The following is a 16,372-nucleotide window of genomic DNA, read 5'->3' on the forward strand; positions in this document are numbered from 1 at the left end:
AACTATTGAGGTGGAGCAGATTTGGGGATTGCACAGCTTCAAAAATATTAAAAGTATTTTATTCCACTGTTAGGTTTGTGAGTACAGTTGCAGAGCAGTGATTCTAAATTCACAGACCATCATTGTGCTCTGGGGACTGTCTTTCCAGTCCCAGAACACTTATGCTATTCCCATGGACAGCCATTTCACTCTGAGGGCTGTCATTCCCATCTCAGAATGCTGATTCCAGTCCCAGGGGCCATCATTCAACTCTGGAGGTTCTCATCCAGTCACAGAGCAGTTGATCTGAGCCCAGGGGCTATCGTTTCACTTTGGGGGCAACCATTCCAGTCCCAGAGACACTTAAACTATGTCAGGGACTGTGATTCCATCCAGACCCCAGACAGGTTTCTCTAATTCCCTTCCACATCTTTGTTGTAACTTTAGTGTGCTGCAATATACCTCAAGGGAGCCTGTGCAAGCCAATTGGTATTCCTGCCTCCCATTACAGCCAATGGGCCTTCAAGCATCTCCCATTGTTCCCAATGGGCATTCTTGTCATTCTTTTCAGTACATCATGCCGGTTATTCACTCTCATTCTGCTTCCCTTAACTGGGCTTTCCGTTTCCCCTCCCTAGATGCGCTGCAGGAAACAGGCGCGCCCCCAGCGCTCCCACACACCTGCCCTGGCTTATTGAAACAGTGGGTCCACGTTTCCCCATTTCCGGTTGGGTACCCGACGGGAAAAAATATTGCCCAGACCTTGATTTCTCAGCCCCCCCGCCCCCCCCCCCCCGCCATGAAAGAAACCCTGTTATTTTCTTCAGCTAGCATAGTTCACTTTTCTCCAAGGCTCAAACCCGGTGCAACTTTTACACAATAGCATTTCCCGAAAGCTGTTAATCAAAGGGAGGACGGTTTGCGCAGTGCCAGCCAACAACTCCGCGCCTTATTAGTTTGCAATCCCAGGCTTCCGCCCGCAACCTTCGATCTGCTTTGCCCGTCTCCCCCGTGGTCTGTCGCTCGCAAAAAGCCAGGATTCCAGCTTCGGTGGCAGACCCACCCGGGAATCCCGGCAGCTGCGCTTGGATTTTGGCAGTGCGTGCTGCCTCCCCCCAGCGGAACTCTCGCTCGCTCTACGGCTCACGTCCCCGCGCGCGCTGCCTCGCTCGCGCCTCTGTCCCTGCTCAGCTGAGCCTCGCAGGCTGGCTCGGGAGGTCTTGGAGCCCCAGAGCAAATGATTCCCTGAAGTGGAGGCGTGGAGGGGAAGACAAGAATCCCGATGAGCACAGGACCATCGAGCATGGCTTTTGCACCGAGCTGAGGCCGCCCGCAGCTTGACTTCTTCTAGTTCCTTTTCGGGGGGTGGGAGCGTGTCTGCGGGCAAATCGGAAAGAGGAGCAGACGTCCCATATGAGCTGAAGGAGAAGCAGGAGGTTTAGGGAGACGGGTAAGTATGCCATCGCACGCCGTGTCAAATCAGGGGGATTCTGCTCGGCAGCAGATAGAAGGCGGCGCGGCGACTTTGCTAACTCTTGGCTGGCCGCTGGTCATCTCCGGGCTTCGTGCAAAAATAATTGTTTTTGCCTGCAAAAGGGCGCTTGGAGGGGAAGTTGGAAGCGTCGCAGCGTTGCGTCTGGAGTAGCCCGGGAGGTTAACTCCTGCAGCCGGGCGCTTAGGAATTCGATGCACCTCACCTAAGGGACAAAATTTAAAGAAAGAGGTATAATGACACATAGACGTCTATGTATTAAGAGGCGTTACTTTCATTTCATTAACCCGGGCAGAGCGGGTAAAGTGCTAAGCAAAAACGGGGAATAAATGTGGAGGGTTTCTTTTTTTGGGAGGGGAGAAGAGAGAGAGAGAGAGAGTTGGCGAGTTATTTATTTATTTGCATTCGGGATTCTTCCCGATAGATTGGGGGGGGGGGGGGGGTTGGTGGAAATTGGTTAGGCGAGGAAAGAACGACCCCTGCAGTTGCATTGCGGAAAACCTTTTGCATGGTGGGGAATTACGGGCGCTGAGCTGTTTTTTTTGGCAAGGAGACCTGGGCTGGGTATTTTCGTCCTCGGTTTTAGCTGTAGGTGAAATCGCATGCAAAAGCCTGAAAATCCTTTGCAATGTGTAATCTGAATCTCTTTGCGCTCATTTTGTAGCCAGCGGGAGAGGAAGAAGAGACTCCAGGATGGTGATCGGTGTGGCGATGCCCCGGTGAGGCGTGCAGAGTTTGGGGACAACTTGCAGTTCTGGTCCCCTGGAATCGAGAGTTTCCGGAGCGGGGGAATCGGTTGGGGCTTCGTTGTCTATGTCTTGTTGGGCGATCTGGTGGATTTGTCCCGCTCTCCTGGAGGAAAAAGACAGTGCCGGCGGTTGGCTCCTTGGTCTTGGCTGGAGGGCGAAGGCACAGAAGGGATCTCGTGTGAGCGGTGCGGGGAGAGAGCTCGGACATGTGTCAGCACATCTGGGGAATACAGGCTGCAAGTCCGAAAGGAGGTTTTCGGGGATTGCAATATTGATCTTTTTTGGTTTTTTTCGCCGAGGGATGCACTTGGCATGAGAATCGGAGGATGGAAATTGTTTGGGAGGTGCTTTTTCTTCTGCAAGCCAATTTCATCGTCTGCATTTCAGGTACGCAGCGAAAACATCGCAAAGGAGAGGGAAAATATTCTCGGCATTGTCGCTTCTCCCCTCCCCCCAATATCGTATTGTCCCATAAGTGCTAGCAGGATATATTTAAAAAAAAAAACCCACCGGGATTTCATTGTGTTAGTTTTAAAGTGGGCGAATTTATTCAGCAGCTGGGGGAAGACTGGCCCCTTTTGTTTAATTAATAGTGTGCCTTGGTTGGAAGAGTGAAATGCGGTGCTTTTTGCCTAATGCAGTCTCTATTTCTGAGACCCAGCATGGGTTGCATCAAATGAGTCTCTCTGTTTAATTCATCTTGTATAAATGTGCGGCTTTTAAACTTGTTAAACTTTTTGCTTTGAGAGGTCGGGCATTGTGTTTTGGAAGATGCTTCACCCTTCTCCAAAGCAGTGGCTTCAGATCTGGGGATACGGTGAATTTATTTATTTTCTTCTCCCTAGCACTTTACTCCAGGGGCATCGCGCCTGCATGTTGGCTACCAGCACTGAGGCTTCTCTCCCCTTGTTTTTGCTCACAGCAGGTAATTCTAGCTGTCAAAAGGACCTTGTCCAATTAATGACTAGGCATGGCCTGGTGTCTGCCATTAAGGATTACAACAATTTATTCTCCGGGAAAACACGCTCTTCTACTTCAAAAGCCGTGGCTGTTCTGTTAATGTGTCACGTCATTCGTGCTGGAATAATTAGGTTGCAGCCAAAGAGGAACAAGGAGGGTGGGGGTCCTACTAGGGGAAGGGATGAGCTTTGGAGTTTGGGGCACTTCAGATTTCAGCTCTTGGAGGTGATCCTGCTTACTCCCCTTTCCTACAGGTGGATGCTTATGCCTTCCGTTTTGAAACTGGAGGGGGGTTCCTCTGGAGACATCTGGTTCAAGTGGGGAAGCCTGAGGGAGAGGCCTTCATGGGGAGAGCCAGCAGAACCTGGATCTGTGTTTGTCTTGAGGATGGCTGGAACTTGATCTGTTCTCACTTTGGAGCCAATTGCCCTGTGTGTCCAGAGACTACCAAGTCTCTGAAATCATCTATTTGTTGTTTTCTTTATTTAGTCAGTTGTGTATGTCTTTCCGGTGCCCTGGCACCTCTCATCCCTGGAGAGGTATTGTCTGAGGCTATCCTTCAGACTAATCTGCTGCCTCAGTGTCTGACCCTGCAGTGTTGACAAATGTATTAGTTTGGAACCCTTATATAAGAGCCTCAGGAGTCTTTGTGTAACTGGGTGCAGGGGGGGGGGGAATTCCACCCTTAGCTTGTTTCTACACCTTGTCTTTTTTTTCTTGTGGTCATTTGGCCATCAGAAAGGGCCTCAGAGGGGTCCACCAGTACCATGTTCCTCTGCACTTTTTCACCCAAGGGAGATCTGCTTTCTTTCACACCTGACCTCACAGGGGTGAAGGGTTCTGTTCCCCCTTATCTTGCAAAATCCTCAGCCTTCCCTGCTTCCTTGGCTGCAACACGAGAGGGAAGCAGCACCCTGTTTACCTGAACTAGTAGAAGGAAGGGATTTTTCTGCTCCTTCCTCTAGTGCTATTGGTATAGATAATGGTGCTGCTTCTGATGGGGGGGGGGGAGGGACACCCAGCAAGCCCTTCCCCAGAGTATATTAATAAGAGCTGGTCTAGAGAAGGACAAGACAAAAATCATCTTTAGCCATCCAGCGCTCTCTCCTGTGCACTTTTTTTTTACCTGTAACTTGCTAGGTATTGCCCTCCTCTGAACAATGGGCATCAAAATCAGCCAGAATTCTTGTCTGTTGACATGTGATGGTGCAGAAGGTTTCAGACCCTTTTTTGTGGGGGGGGGGTGGGGGGGGACAAGAATCTTGTATAGATATGGGCCTGTTTGTGTGTCTGGCAGCACTGCTGTCTCCTGTGCCCTGTGTAACTGGAACCGCCTCCACCCATAGGGTCTGTCTGCGGGGCTTCAGCAGGTTACATCACAGCCTGTATAATCTTATCCTGAAGCTTTCAGCCCCAGGAGACAACTGACTAACCCCATTGCTCTTTTGAAACAGAGGAATTGTCCTTTGGGTACAAGATGCCTTCATACAGTTGAGTGGCAGTGGAAGGAAATACAGAGGATAAGAAAACAAGGGCAGTAGAGTCCCTTCCAATAGTTTAAATAGCTCAGTGATATTTTGAGAGGGAATGTATTTTGTATTATGAAGGGGAGATCTGTCCAGTCATCACGTTTTCCAGCATATGAAAACATTCTCTGGTAACTGTCTTCTTGGATAAATAATATGCTGATTCCTGGTCTGAATTATGCTAGGATTTTAAAAATATATATCCAAGTACTTTGCAGATGTTTAACCTCCAGCCCTTTTTTTCAGGAATCTTCCCCCTTCTCATTTAGGGATATTTAATAATTGTTGCTAAGAGAGAGCATTGGAGTAGTGCCTCAGAGTGTCCTAGTCCTATAGCACATACCAGAAGAGCATTTGCTAGAAGCTTTTACTGTTATGATTAGATAATGAACGGCTAGAAAACATAAAGTCAGCCCACTGTGAATTGTTCAAGGTTGATGCTCAGTGAAATCTTTTATTTCTGTATCAAGCATGCATTTGTTCTGTATCAAGCATGCATTCAACCTGAATAACATTCGGGAGGAGGGGAATAAAAGATTTTTTTAGAAGTCTTCGACAACAGGTAAAAATGAAGGGCAAATAAATTTATCTGTGGAAACACTGAAATAAATGGAAACAAAACCAATATTTCCCCTTCCCTGGGTGCATTAGTAAGTTGCAGATGAATGACTGTCTGAGTGCCTGTGCTGACTGCTTATACATGGATTCAGGGGATCTAAAACAATACTGTGGAAGGGTTTTCCCCTCTTGATCTCCGTAAGTGCATAGCCATATTAATAGGTAAGAAGAAGATCTGGTTGAAATGACATCATGGCTATTTGCCCAGTGTGGCAGTCTAAGTTCTTTGATGATGTTTCTTGAGATCTGTAATATAAGACTACCATATTCAAAACAGAAAACGTAACTAAGAGAAAGCAAAAGGAGGTTTGGAATGTCTGTATACAGTATTGTAGCCATTTCAGAAGTAGAGCTTTCACTGATAAAAGCTTGCCTTAGTGCGTAATCATTTTCATGGCATAATCAAAATAGTTTGAATAGTTCCAGGGGTTCCTCCCCACCCATTTTAAGTGTTCTTCCTGCATTTTACATTGAATATGGGCCCCACAGGAAATTGATGGCGCCTGAAGAGCTGTGGTAGATCACTGAAGCTCAGAAGGCATGTTAAGGATGCTCCATATGCAGAGGGGGATTGAGTAATTGCATGGTCGGTCGTGTTGCCAATCTGTGGCCACTTAACACATTCATTCGTTCACTCATTCACTCACGTAGGTAATTCATTCAGAGGCAGGGGTCTACTGACTGACATGTTGGCTCAGTTTTATCAGAGTAGACAGTTTTGAGATGAAGACGACAGATACATCGTGGGAGTGTCTCTTCCCAGCTTGAAATATAATTGCAATGTTTGGAGGCTTTTCTTATAATATAAAACAATACTTTTTGCAGTTTGTACCTGTCATTTTTAACAGATGCGGGGAATTTTCAGAACTGCTCCAGAGAACAGCAACAAACATGTGAAGGAATGAGTATGGGCACAATAAAAACCTTTACAGTGAAGAGACATGAGTGTTTTTTCCCTAACCTTGATTTCTCAGGGAGTCAAATTCCATCAGAGCTTGGGTCCTTGAACGATGTTGCAACGTGGCATTAACTGAACAGTGTGGTGCCAGGAGAAGTACTATCTTTTTTTTAAAATTATGTTAAAATGACATCCCATCTGGCTGCAGTTCTCTGGGACCTTCAGATAATCGTGACACTGTGTAAAAGGCGTATGGATTGCACTGTGTTCTGGCCCAAATCCTTTTTTCCGTGTAATGCCACAACAGATTAATTAGCAGCAACATTCACAGTTGTAGGTGGGATGCTCCTGATCACACAATGGCTGACACATTCCTTTGCACAGTCATTTCTTTTGCACAAGCCTTGAGTAATGTTTTCATAATGTTAAAAATGAGGCAGCCAGGTGCTATGGAAAACAGTTGAGTCTCTCAAACATTAGCGATAAGCAGTCTGATGATAGTAGAGAGAAGGAGTCGTTTTGTCGAGGCACACTTGTCTTGGAATCTGGTTGTTTATGGCTCCTGTTTATTAAACTTGCTACAGAATTTACTGTTGCAGTGGGCAACAATGCAGTGGGTGCAGCCCATAGAAAGTTGTATGATTAAGTTGGAAGGAAATCAGCAGGACTTCGAGTATTGTTTAAGATACACTTGAATTCCATGGTTTTGTGGAATTGTAAGCACACAATTTCCTCTGGATACCTTTTCATGTTTTTTTTTTAAATGCATATTTTAGGTATGCCAGGAATGAAATATATCCAGTTTATTTTATCTCATATGTTGTTTAAGCTTGGTCATGTATCTTCAGACATCTTGTGACTGTGCAGGTCCAAAATACCCTTTCTCTGGTGCCAGAGACATTCTCTGTGAGCTTCATGGAGGGAGCTTGGTTTCTTACCAGAGCTCTCTCTGTCTGAATAAATGCTTCTGGCCATATATGGAGTATGCTGAGTAAATGTAATGGAGAGCAAGGATGCTCATGCCTGGGTTTAAGGATGGGAGATGGCAGATTCCAAACCATCTTGAGACACAGCGCTTCCATTTCTGATGTGTACTAGTCTTTTCAGACATTACCCAATCTTCCTCTTCCCCTCCCTGAGAGGATATCCTTCTCTAGCCTGAATTCCTGCCCCTTTGCTTGCTATGCTACTGCTCTGAATGGCCTCACCAGAGGAGGTAAGAAGAGCTTCTCATTTATTTATTTAGATTTGATTTAGATACTTGTACCCCACTTTTCTCTGAAGTGGGGTGCCAAATGGGTTATAGCATTGTTTCCCTTCCTCTGTTTTGTCTTCACAACACTGACTCTGTAAGGTATGCTAGGCTAAGAGAGAGTGATTGGCCCAAGGTCACCCCACAAATGTGGCAGAGTGATGATTCAAACCTGGGGGTCCTTGCTCCTAGTTCAGTGCTCTGACCACTACACCACACTTTTTCATTCCTGACCTTTTGGGAAAGGTGGAAGTAGTGCTATTTGGTATGGCTTTTCAGTGAAGGGTTTGCATAAGTGACTGGAGAACTGGAGTGTGTGGTGTTGGGGGGTGTCTCTCTTTTAGGGTAGTTTAAATGTAATGTTAATGTTATTGGGAATATTTTAATTTTTAAAAGTGTTGCCATGGTTAACCCTGGTTGTTTAGTGAAATGCCTTAAGCCATTTCAGGATGAAATCAGAATACTGATTTTTGAAATAAATAATTTTTGGAGGTCTCCAAATGGTTTTGACTTTTTCCCCTTCTTTTAAAATGAATTTGTCCACAAAGGAGGTGTTCAGAGTAATGCACAATAATCCCCTGCAGTTGTTCAACATTCTTCTGTTCGTCGTTCCACTGACCCAGATGTCCTGTTTCATTTGCCTCTTTAAGTCTTGGAGTTCTCAAAATGTCAACTTGCTAATCCATTCACAAGCCTTCCTCTGCCAAATGATAATGGAGTACCCCCTAGTGCTGGGGCGGGTGGTGAGCAGTTGGAGAAATGCTGCACTTTCTGCAGAACAATTGAACATTTGGAGTTGGCTGTGACCAGCTGGCATAATCTCCAGCAGCTTTCGAGAGTCTTTATATGGTGCCAGAGGCTGCAGTGATTTCCAGATGGTCTCCGCAACAGGGAAGGGCAGTGACTATATAAATACCTTTGTCTGGTTTTAGCTAGTCAATTCGCATGCGGATCTGAAACCTTTGCATCTCCCCAGATGTGAGTTTTTCTTTGGCATAATAGTAAAGCAGAAGTATGAAGCACCCGTGAGATCTGAAACTTCTGTTAATTTTACATGTCACTGCAGTATGGGGTGGTCTGTATATAATCTGGGCAGCAATTACTTAGTTACTCACTTTCTTAAAGATTATGAAGGAATTTATGCAGCGTACATCTTAGGTTTTGGTATGCATATAGCCCAGCACGCTGCAAATATCTGAAAATAAGACTTTTTCAATTCTGTCCCTTGAAACCTAGCACATGGTGTTCCTCATGGCACCAGTAATTCAGGCACAAAGAAAGCAAAGCAAAGATGTAATTCAATGCTGGAAGTGGAAACTTCATACCAATTTTGGGTTTGTGGAGGCTTCCAGGAACATAAAACTGAAAGTGGTACCACTTTGCTCTTTTTCAAGCTTTGAAAAAGCTCACATTTTATGTTTTAAAAAAACACTCAAGTGTTGAAAGACAAAATTATCATAAAGCATTTTCAGGAAAATATGTATTGCAGAACAAATCTTGTATATACTAGTGAATAGATAGAATAGAATTCAGGGCTACAATTCTATCAGGAGCTTCTTTGCATATTAGGCCACACATCCCTGCTGTAGCCAGTCCTCAAAGAGCTTACAAAAGGAGCCCTGCAAGCTCTTGGAGGATTGGCTATTTTTATTTGATTTGATTTGATTTATATCCCGCCCTACCCCACCAAAGTGGGCTCAGGGCGGCTACATCAAGGGTGTATGGCCTGATATGCAAAGGAGCTCCTGATAGAATTCCAGCTCTGGATCCCTGGCAGATCATTTTATTGCCTCTACTTTTCCATTCTGTTGTTAGCAGTTATAAAATTACTGATAACATGGTGTAATTGGTAGAACATTTTGCCAAAAGTGTCTGGTACTCCTATACTTGACACATTTCTCAGAAGTATTACATCTGTTGGGAACCTAAGCCTAGGTCTCCCCCTGGGTCTCTGCTCCTTTGTCAAGTGAGTAGTGCTCAGGCCCATGAGTCTTTGAGGTTATGTGTAGACAAGTAAACTGACATCTGATGTTGATTTCAGTAAGACTATTTAGGACTGGAGTAGGGGTTGCATAATCTACTTAAAACAAGATAGTTTTACTGCAGTTTAGGATTCTCAGTGCCTTATAATTGGTTTCCAGTTGGGTTCAGTTAGGTCAGGATTGTGATCTGGTGAAATCCTAATTCCTCTAAGTATGCTTGGGAGTTAATTATAGTTTGGCAACAAACAAATGAACCTGGTGCCTGGCTGCCCAGGTAGATCAGTGTCTGGAGAGCTTCTGTGGAACATGCCCCTTAATTGCAGAAGGAACTGGTGGGAATATGTCAGAGAAGGAAAACTTAATTATGCTGTACAAATAGTATTATTTTTTATCAGAGAACGAAACCTAAGGCAAAAGGCTATCTCAGCTGGTGTCTCACCAGACTGTTAGATTAAAATCTGTTGCTTGTAACTATTTTTGAGCTTTGTCTTGGTATCTTACTGTTAATTAAATTACAACAGACCATAAAGACAGAATTATTTTAGAAACACTGCTTTTAGAGCTGGAAAAGAAGCTGTTGGTTTCTTGAAAGCAAAGATCCCTTATTCAACTAAAGCAGTGGTCCTCAACATTTCTGGACCCAGGGCCCTGAGCAAGCAGACGAGGACTTGGAGATAAGAAGCTGAAGTCTAAAGACAAGTAACTATACCCTAGTGAGAAATAAGCCAGCACAAGCAGGTCCACATAAATCCTTTCCTTTTCAAAGTTCTCTCTTGTCCTCACTTTGCTTCTCCTCATTGACTATTCAGTTCTCCTTACCAATGTACTTGTGATGCAGATCCCCTTTCAAAAAAATCAGCTGGCCCATAACTTTTTTTGTGGGGGGTGAGGGGGGGGCTCTATGCCGGTATGCAGTGCACTGTAAACCTGAATGGTGGGGTTAGGTAGTGGCTGGGCCAGGCAAGGAAAGAAGGAAAGGGGTTTTCACAGAGAGATGAAGCTATTTATTGCAAACACATGGGTGGAGTTTCAGTAGGGTTGCCAAGTCCTACCTTGGCTACAGCGGGGGACTGCGTTCATGCGCGCCACAATGATGTCACCTGGAAGTGTGTCACTGTGCAGGAAATGTCACGCCGGGGACTCTCTAGGATTTGGGTTAAAACTCTATAGAGATTTACCCCAAATGCTAGAGCGTCCCTTTTGTGATGTGCCCTTTGCAGTGATGTCACTTCCAGGTGACGTCATCATGCTGGGCTTGTTGCACACGATGGAGCTCTTTGGGAGTGGGGATTCCCCTGGCGGCCCACTCCATGCAGGTATGTTGGGGCCTCCAAAACAGGGGGATCCCCTGACCCCAGTGGGAACTTGGCAGCCTTTAAGTTTGGGAGAACTGATTAGTGAATTGACTGGGTGTAGAGAAGAAAAGGTGAGGTAATGCTCAATGGCAGAATTCTTTTCACCACTGAGTTGCCTTGCCATTTGACAGTTGCCTTCAACATGTGAAAAGTGAAATAGAATATGTGACACTCTAGCTGTGGGTTCTTATAAAATCAGCAAAAATAATAAAAAAAAAATTGGTTCTATAGGGACTTGTGGGGCTCCAAAGCTCACTTGGAGGATCATGACTCAGGGACACTTGTATGGGTTGTTGACCCAAAATGGCTGCCAGAGTAGGTGGAACCAACCACAAAATGGCTTCCAGGAGAGGCAGAACCAATTAGGGTTGCCAGCCTCCAGGTGGTGCCTGGAGATCTCCCATTTTTACAACTGATCTCCAGCTGGCAGAGATCAGTTCCCCTGGAGAAAATGGCTGTTTTGAATGGTGGCATTGTACCATGCTGAGGTCTCTCACTCTCCAAACCCCACCCTCTCCTGGATCCACCCCAAAGTCTCCAGGTATTTCAAACACAGACCTGGCAACCCTAGAGCCAACCACAAAATGCCAAGGTGTGAGGTTATGCATAACTCTGGAAGTATTTAACATTTCAGGAAGAAGCTCTGTTTAATGGGATATCTTTTAAATTTAACATATTGTTCAAAATAGTTCTTGCAAAATAAATAAACACGAGCGCGAGACCTGCAAGAACATGTGGAGGGCATCTCATTTCCTCTTCCCTATTTCCTTTTTTCCTTTCTTGAAAACCCTCTTCTCTCCCCATTTTCTGTTTCCTTCTGTTCTTCCCCCCACCACCTAATCTTCCTTTGTCTGCTCCATTCTTCCGTTTTCTTTCCTTTCTTCTCTCACCCTGACAGCTTCTATCCATAAAAATTATGGCCTGGTTGTACAATGCCAACTGTCAGGCCAGGCCAAGTTGGGCAGTGGGCAACGTGCAAAGGGATTGTGTGTGTGTGTGATATGGAGCTTATTTCCCCCATCCCCTTCCTCTATCCCTTTTCCTGGTAATATCCATATCCTCAGCTTTCCCTGCTTTCTTTCCCTCTCATCTATCAACCAACCTGCCTTTTATCTGCCTCTCATCTTCAGCTGTATTTAAAAAATTATTTGCTTTATTTATATCATACATTTCTTCACAATGGGGTATCAAAGCAACTTACATTGTTGGGTGGGAACAGGTGAGCCAATTGCCTTGGTGGTCTCTTGGCTTTTAAAAAGCTGATACTGTTAGAGACCCTCTGCAGGAATCAGATGGCACCCAGCCAGCGGGTGACACAAGCATGGGCCGCACACATGCAGAGTGGAGTGATCATACCACTCCTGCACATGCATGGCATGCCTGGACTGATCACATTGCCAGAAACACACCACTTTGGGGGAGGGATGGTGGCTCAGTGGCAGAGGATCTGCTTGGCAAGCAGAAGGTCCCAGGTTCAATCCCTGGCATCTCCAACTAAAAAGGGTTCAGGTAAATAGGTGTGGAAAACCTCAGCTTGAGACCCTGGAGAGCCACTGCTAGTCAGAGTAGACAATACTGACTTTGATGGACCGAGGGTCTGATTCAGTATAAGGCAGCTTCATATATTCACAGAAGCACTGCAAGAACTTTGCCACCCTGAAGTTCCCAGTGGCTGTTTAATCCATTGTGGAGGCGTCACAGCATAAGATATGCATGAGTGGGCCGTGTGGGGGGTAGATGTACGCCTGTGATCACACTTGTTAAATCCGGAGGTGGGGGTGGCCATAGCAGGCCAAAATGACCATCTGACCACACCCGTTCTCTTTTCCTCTATTTTATTCTCAAATAACCCTTTGAGATTAAGGAGTTATAACTGGCCCAAGGTCACTGAGTGAGTTTTCACTACAGCATGGGGTTTTGAACCAGGGACTCCAAAATCCTATTCTGAAACACTAGTCTGACACTGGCTGTCATGGTGTGGCTGCTATTAAACAGTAGCAAATAGCTGGGCCTCAGTGAGTCATGTAAGTTGCATGGTATCAGGTTGTCCAGTGGTTGCTGCTGAGCCTGATTAGATGAGTCCTCCCTCATAGGCCAAAACAATCCCTAGAAAGGGACCTGTGCCATTACCCTTTTACTAACAGAAACTAAGGCTTGAGTACTGGCAATACTGTGTAGTTGTCTAGAAGTGTGGTGACACAGATAAATAAAGGCTAGGGATAGGCACAGACCAGAACGCGAACTAAAATCTGGCCCGGACTTTACCTTGTTCGAGGCTTGGACAGCTCGGTTCGAAAGTCACATGTTTGGACCAGGAAGCCTCCGAACTTTCTGCCTGGTTCGGAACATTTTGTGCACTCTCAGCAAAGAAACTCCACGCATGGAGTTTTGCGCTGAAAAGTAGGTATGGGTGGGATATTTCCAGCCATTGAGGGACCAGTAGTGACAGTCTGAAGCTGACAGGCAAGTCTGATTTCCAATGACAGACATCAATCTGACTTCCCCAGGAGGAGGGCGGGGGGGATGTATAGAATCACTGGAGGCACATTTCTGTCCTTTGTTTGCATCTGGTTTTTGTGAGTCTTGTTCTCCTTGCGCGTGAAAGAATATCTTTTGGTGGACTGAGGGGGAGGAATTATTGGGGTGGGTGGAGAAACCTGTTGAATCTCCTGGCTGCTATACAAACTGTCAGAGTAAAAGCATCGCCTCTCTCTTTTTTCTCCTTTCCTTGCATTTCTCTCCCCCCCCATCTTTTTCTTTACTGTGAGGAGTGAGAAACATGGATAGATTTTTTTCATTTAAAACATGTTTTTGATTTGATTTGGGGGTGGACTGTTCACTTTTGTGGGTTCTGAAAACTGCCCTTTTTCTCTGCATGCTGGCTGTGGGGTCCCCTTTCTGCTCCTCCAAAAAGCACCCCACTTCTTCCTGCATTGCTTGAGTCTCTGCCTGGGGGGGCAGTATCCTCTCTCCTCCCACTCAGGCACCCAAACTACCTACAGATTTCAGGGGGACATGGCTAACTGCCCTCTTCCCTGGCTGTGGGGTTTCCTTTCTGCTCCTGCAAAAAGCACCCTGTTTCTTCTTGCATTGCTTGAGTCTCTGCCTGAGGGGTTTCCACACTCCTCTCCCACACAGGCACCCAAATTACCTACAGATTTCTGAGGGGCTTAACTAACTGCCCTCTTCCCTTGCTGTGGGATCCCCTTTCTGCTCCTCCAAAAAGCACCCCATTTCTACCTACATTGCCTGGTTCTCTGCCTGAGGAGGGTTTCCTCTCTCCTCTTCCACTCAGGAACCCAAACTACCTACAGATTTCTGGGGGGATTGGCTAACTGCCCTCTTCCCCGGCTGTGGAAACCCTTTCTGCTCCTCCAAAAAAGCATCCTTTCTCCTCTGCCACATATTCCCACACATTCCCTTAGCTAGTCCACCAGTGTCCCCTTCCACAGCTGTGCAGTGAGTCCCAGTTGCCAGGCTTGGTTGTCCCTGTCACTTTCCCAGGTAGGATGGAAGGCTTGACCCCAATCAGTCATCATGTCACCAGGGCTGGGTGACTGGTCCCAGGAAGACACAGCCACCTGCAGCCATGTGGGTGGTCCTTGAGGAAGTACTCTGGGAGTCTAATGCCTGTAGCTTAACCGGGTCCACACTATAGTGTCTCAAACTGGTGCTGGACAACTCCTCCAAAAACAGTTTACTGGAAGCATCTTGCTTGGTTGTCTGCTACTTGGATCCCCCCCAAATCTGACATGCATGTAACATGTGGGCCATGTAGAAGGTCACCCCAGGGAGGAATTGTGTGCGTTGAAGGCCTCTAGCTCACCCAGGTCAGTTTTTATCACTCCTGAACCAGCAGAGCTGACATCCCATTGGAAAGCATTGCACTGAATGACCTTTTTCAGGGGTCTGTAACTCAGCCCTCTCAAAGTCCAATGTGGACCAAACTTGGTGAGTACATTGAGGAGAGTGATCTGGAGACAGCCTGCCATTTTGGAGCTTTGAAGCGCTTTGGGGGGCTTTTTAAAAAATGGACCAGTTTGCGAACTGGTTCACGAACCAGGCTGTGGTTCGGTTTGCGAACTGGTCTGGGAACCGGTCCGGTTCTGTTTATGAACTGAACCAGCATTTTTTGATCTGTGCCCATCCCTAATAAAGGCCATATTTATATAATATATAAAACCATTAATAATCCTAAATTAAAAACTTCACTGTATGGCACTATTTCAACTTTGCTTCCTGTAATATATTGATTGATTTATTTTTCTGCAGTTCTGAGTTACAGTAAAAGAACTGACATTGCAATATCCACAAAACAGAATATGTTTAATGTAGAAAAAGCTCCCTAGATATATTCAAGTTAAAGCATCTATTTGGATATTCCATAAAATTGTTCTATCATACAATTTTAAAATGCTAACACCAGTTTTCTTTGCTGTCTCTAGATAGTATTCAGTGTGTCAATACAGTATTACTTACTTACAGGATCAACCCCATGTACTGGATCCTGGAGAGGATTTACACAGTCCTGTGGGGTGGTGATAGTCACCAGTTTTCCCTCCCAAACTCTTGCCTTATGGAAATACTCTGGGATCCAGCCTCCTTGTTTTTCAAATATTGTTTCCTCTGCATAATCCAATAATGTTCTCAAAACAGCATTACAACCGAAGCTGTAATTGAAATAGTTTGTGCTACTGGATTCCAGTCCAGTGGCATGTTAAGAGACCATAAGATTTTTGAGAGACAAAGGTCCCTTCCAGAATTTTTTTCATACTTCTGCCACATGGGAATATCTGATTTGGTATGTTGGCCCCACAATTCTGGAATGGCTTGATTTCACATGAATTAAAAGATATCCATATAATACTTAATTTTTTTCTCAAGCTGGTTGCAACCGGAATTTTTTATTTTATTGAACTATTGTTTTTTACAAGTTGTAGCAAAAACCTTCACCTTTCTCTCTCTTTCATTAATTTCTCTTCCTCTTTTCCCACTCTTTTTCCTACCCTGTTTGGCAACTGAATGTACTTAATAGTAGTACAGTAGGAAACCTTTATTAATATTATGAACAGAAGCAGAGAAGGGTAGTATTTTCCCATGATCTGATATAGTAGTATAAGGATGCTCCCCTCTTTACATGTATGGTAATGGAATATAAATCTTATTTTAGTGATTATCCATGTGGAATAGAAATTAGAACTCCCATTTCTGCCACTGGGTCATTATCATATTGGTGGTAGTTATAATAGCTCTTTGTAAAGACTACTTTACTGTATGACAAATGACATGATCTTTTAACTGTCATTAAAAAGATTTACAACAAATCCCATACCCAGTCTTTCTTGCCAGTAGGGAACCAAAGCTTCAGTGTTTTCCTGTCCTCCATTTTATCCTCACAACAACCCTGTGAGGTAGGCCTGAGTGAGGGTGTGTCATCCAGCAACCTTCTGTGGCAGATAGGGGAACTGAGTATTAGAGACACATGATTGGTGCTCAAAAGCTCTCTTATTACGTGTTGCCTGTTGTGAAGAAAACCTGGTTCAGGTGTGCTAAACCTCTTT

General features: G+C 45.2%; 1 protein-coding gene across 1 annotated transcript in view; it reads left to right on the forward strand.

Moving 5' to 3' along the window:
- Window positions 1-1,365: 1,365 nt before the first annotated feature.
- CA10 (carbonic anhydrase 10) overlaps window positions 1,366-16,372 on the forward strand; it is a 546,255-nt gene continuing 531,248 nt past the window's right edge. Inside the window, exons 1-2 of the mRNA XM_060252934.1 lie at window positions 1,366-1,433; window positions 2,136-2,607. Coding sequence (XP_060108917.1) covers window positions 2,547-2,607 — 61 coding nt within the window. The 5' untranslated portion in view covers window positions 1,366-1,433; window positions 2,136-2,546. The remainder of the gene's footprint in view (window positions 1,434-2,135; window positions 2,608-16,372) is intronic.

This window comes from Heteronotia binoei, chromosome 13 (genome assembly GCF_032191835.1).
Source record: "Heteronotia binoei isolate CCM8104 ecotype False Entrance Well chromosome 13, APGP_CSIRO_Hbin_v1, whole genome shotgun sequence".
NCBI classification, from domain to species: domain Eukaryota; kingdom Metazoa; phylum Chordata; class Lepidosauria; order Squamata; family Gekkonidae; genus Heteronotia; species Heteronotia binoei.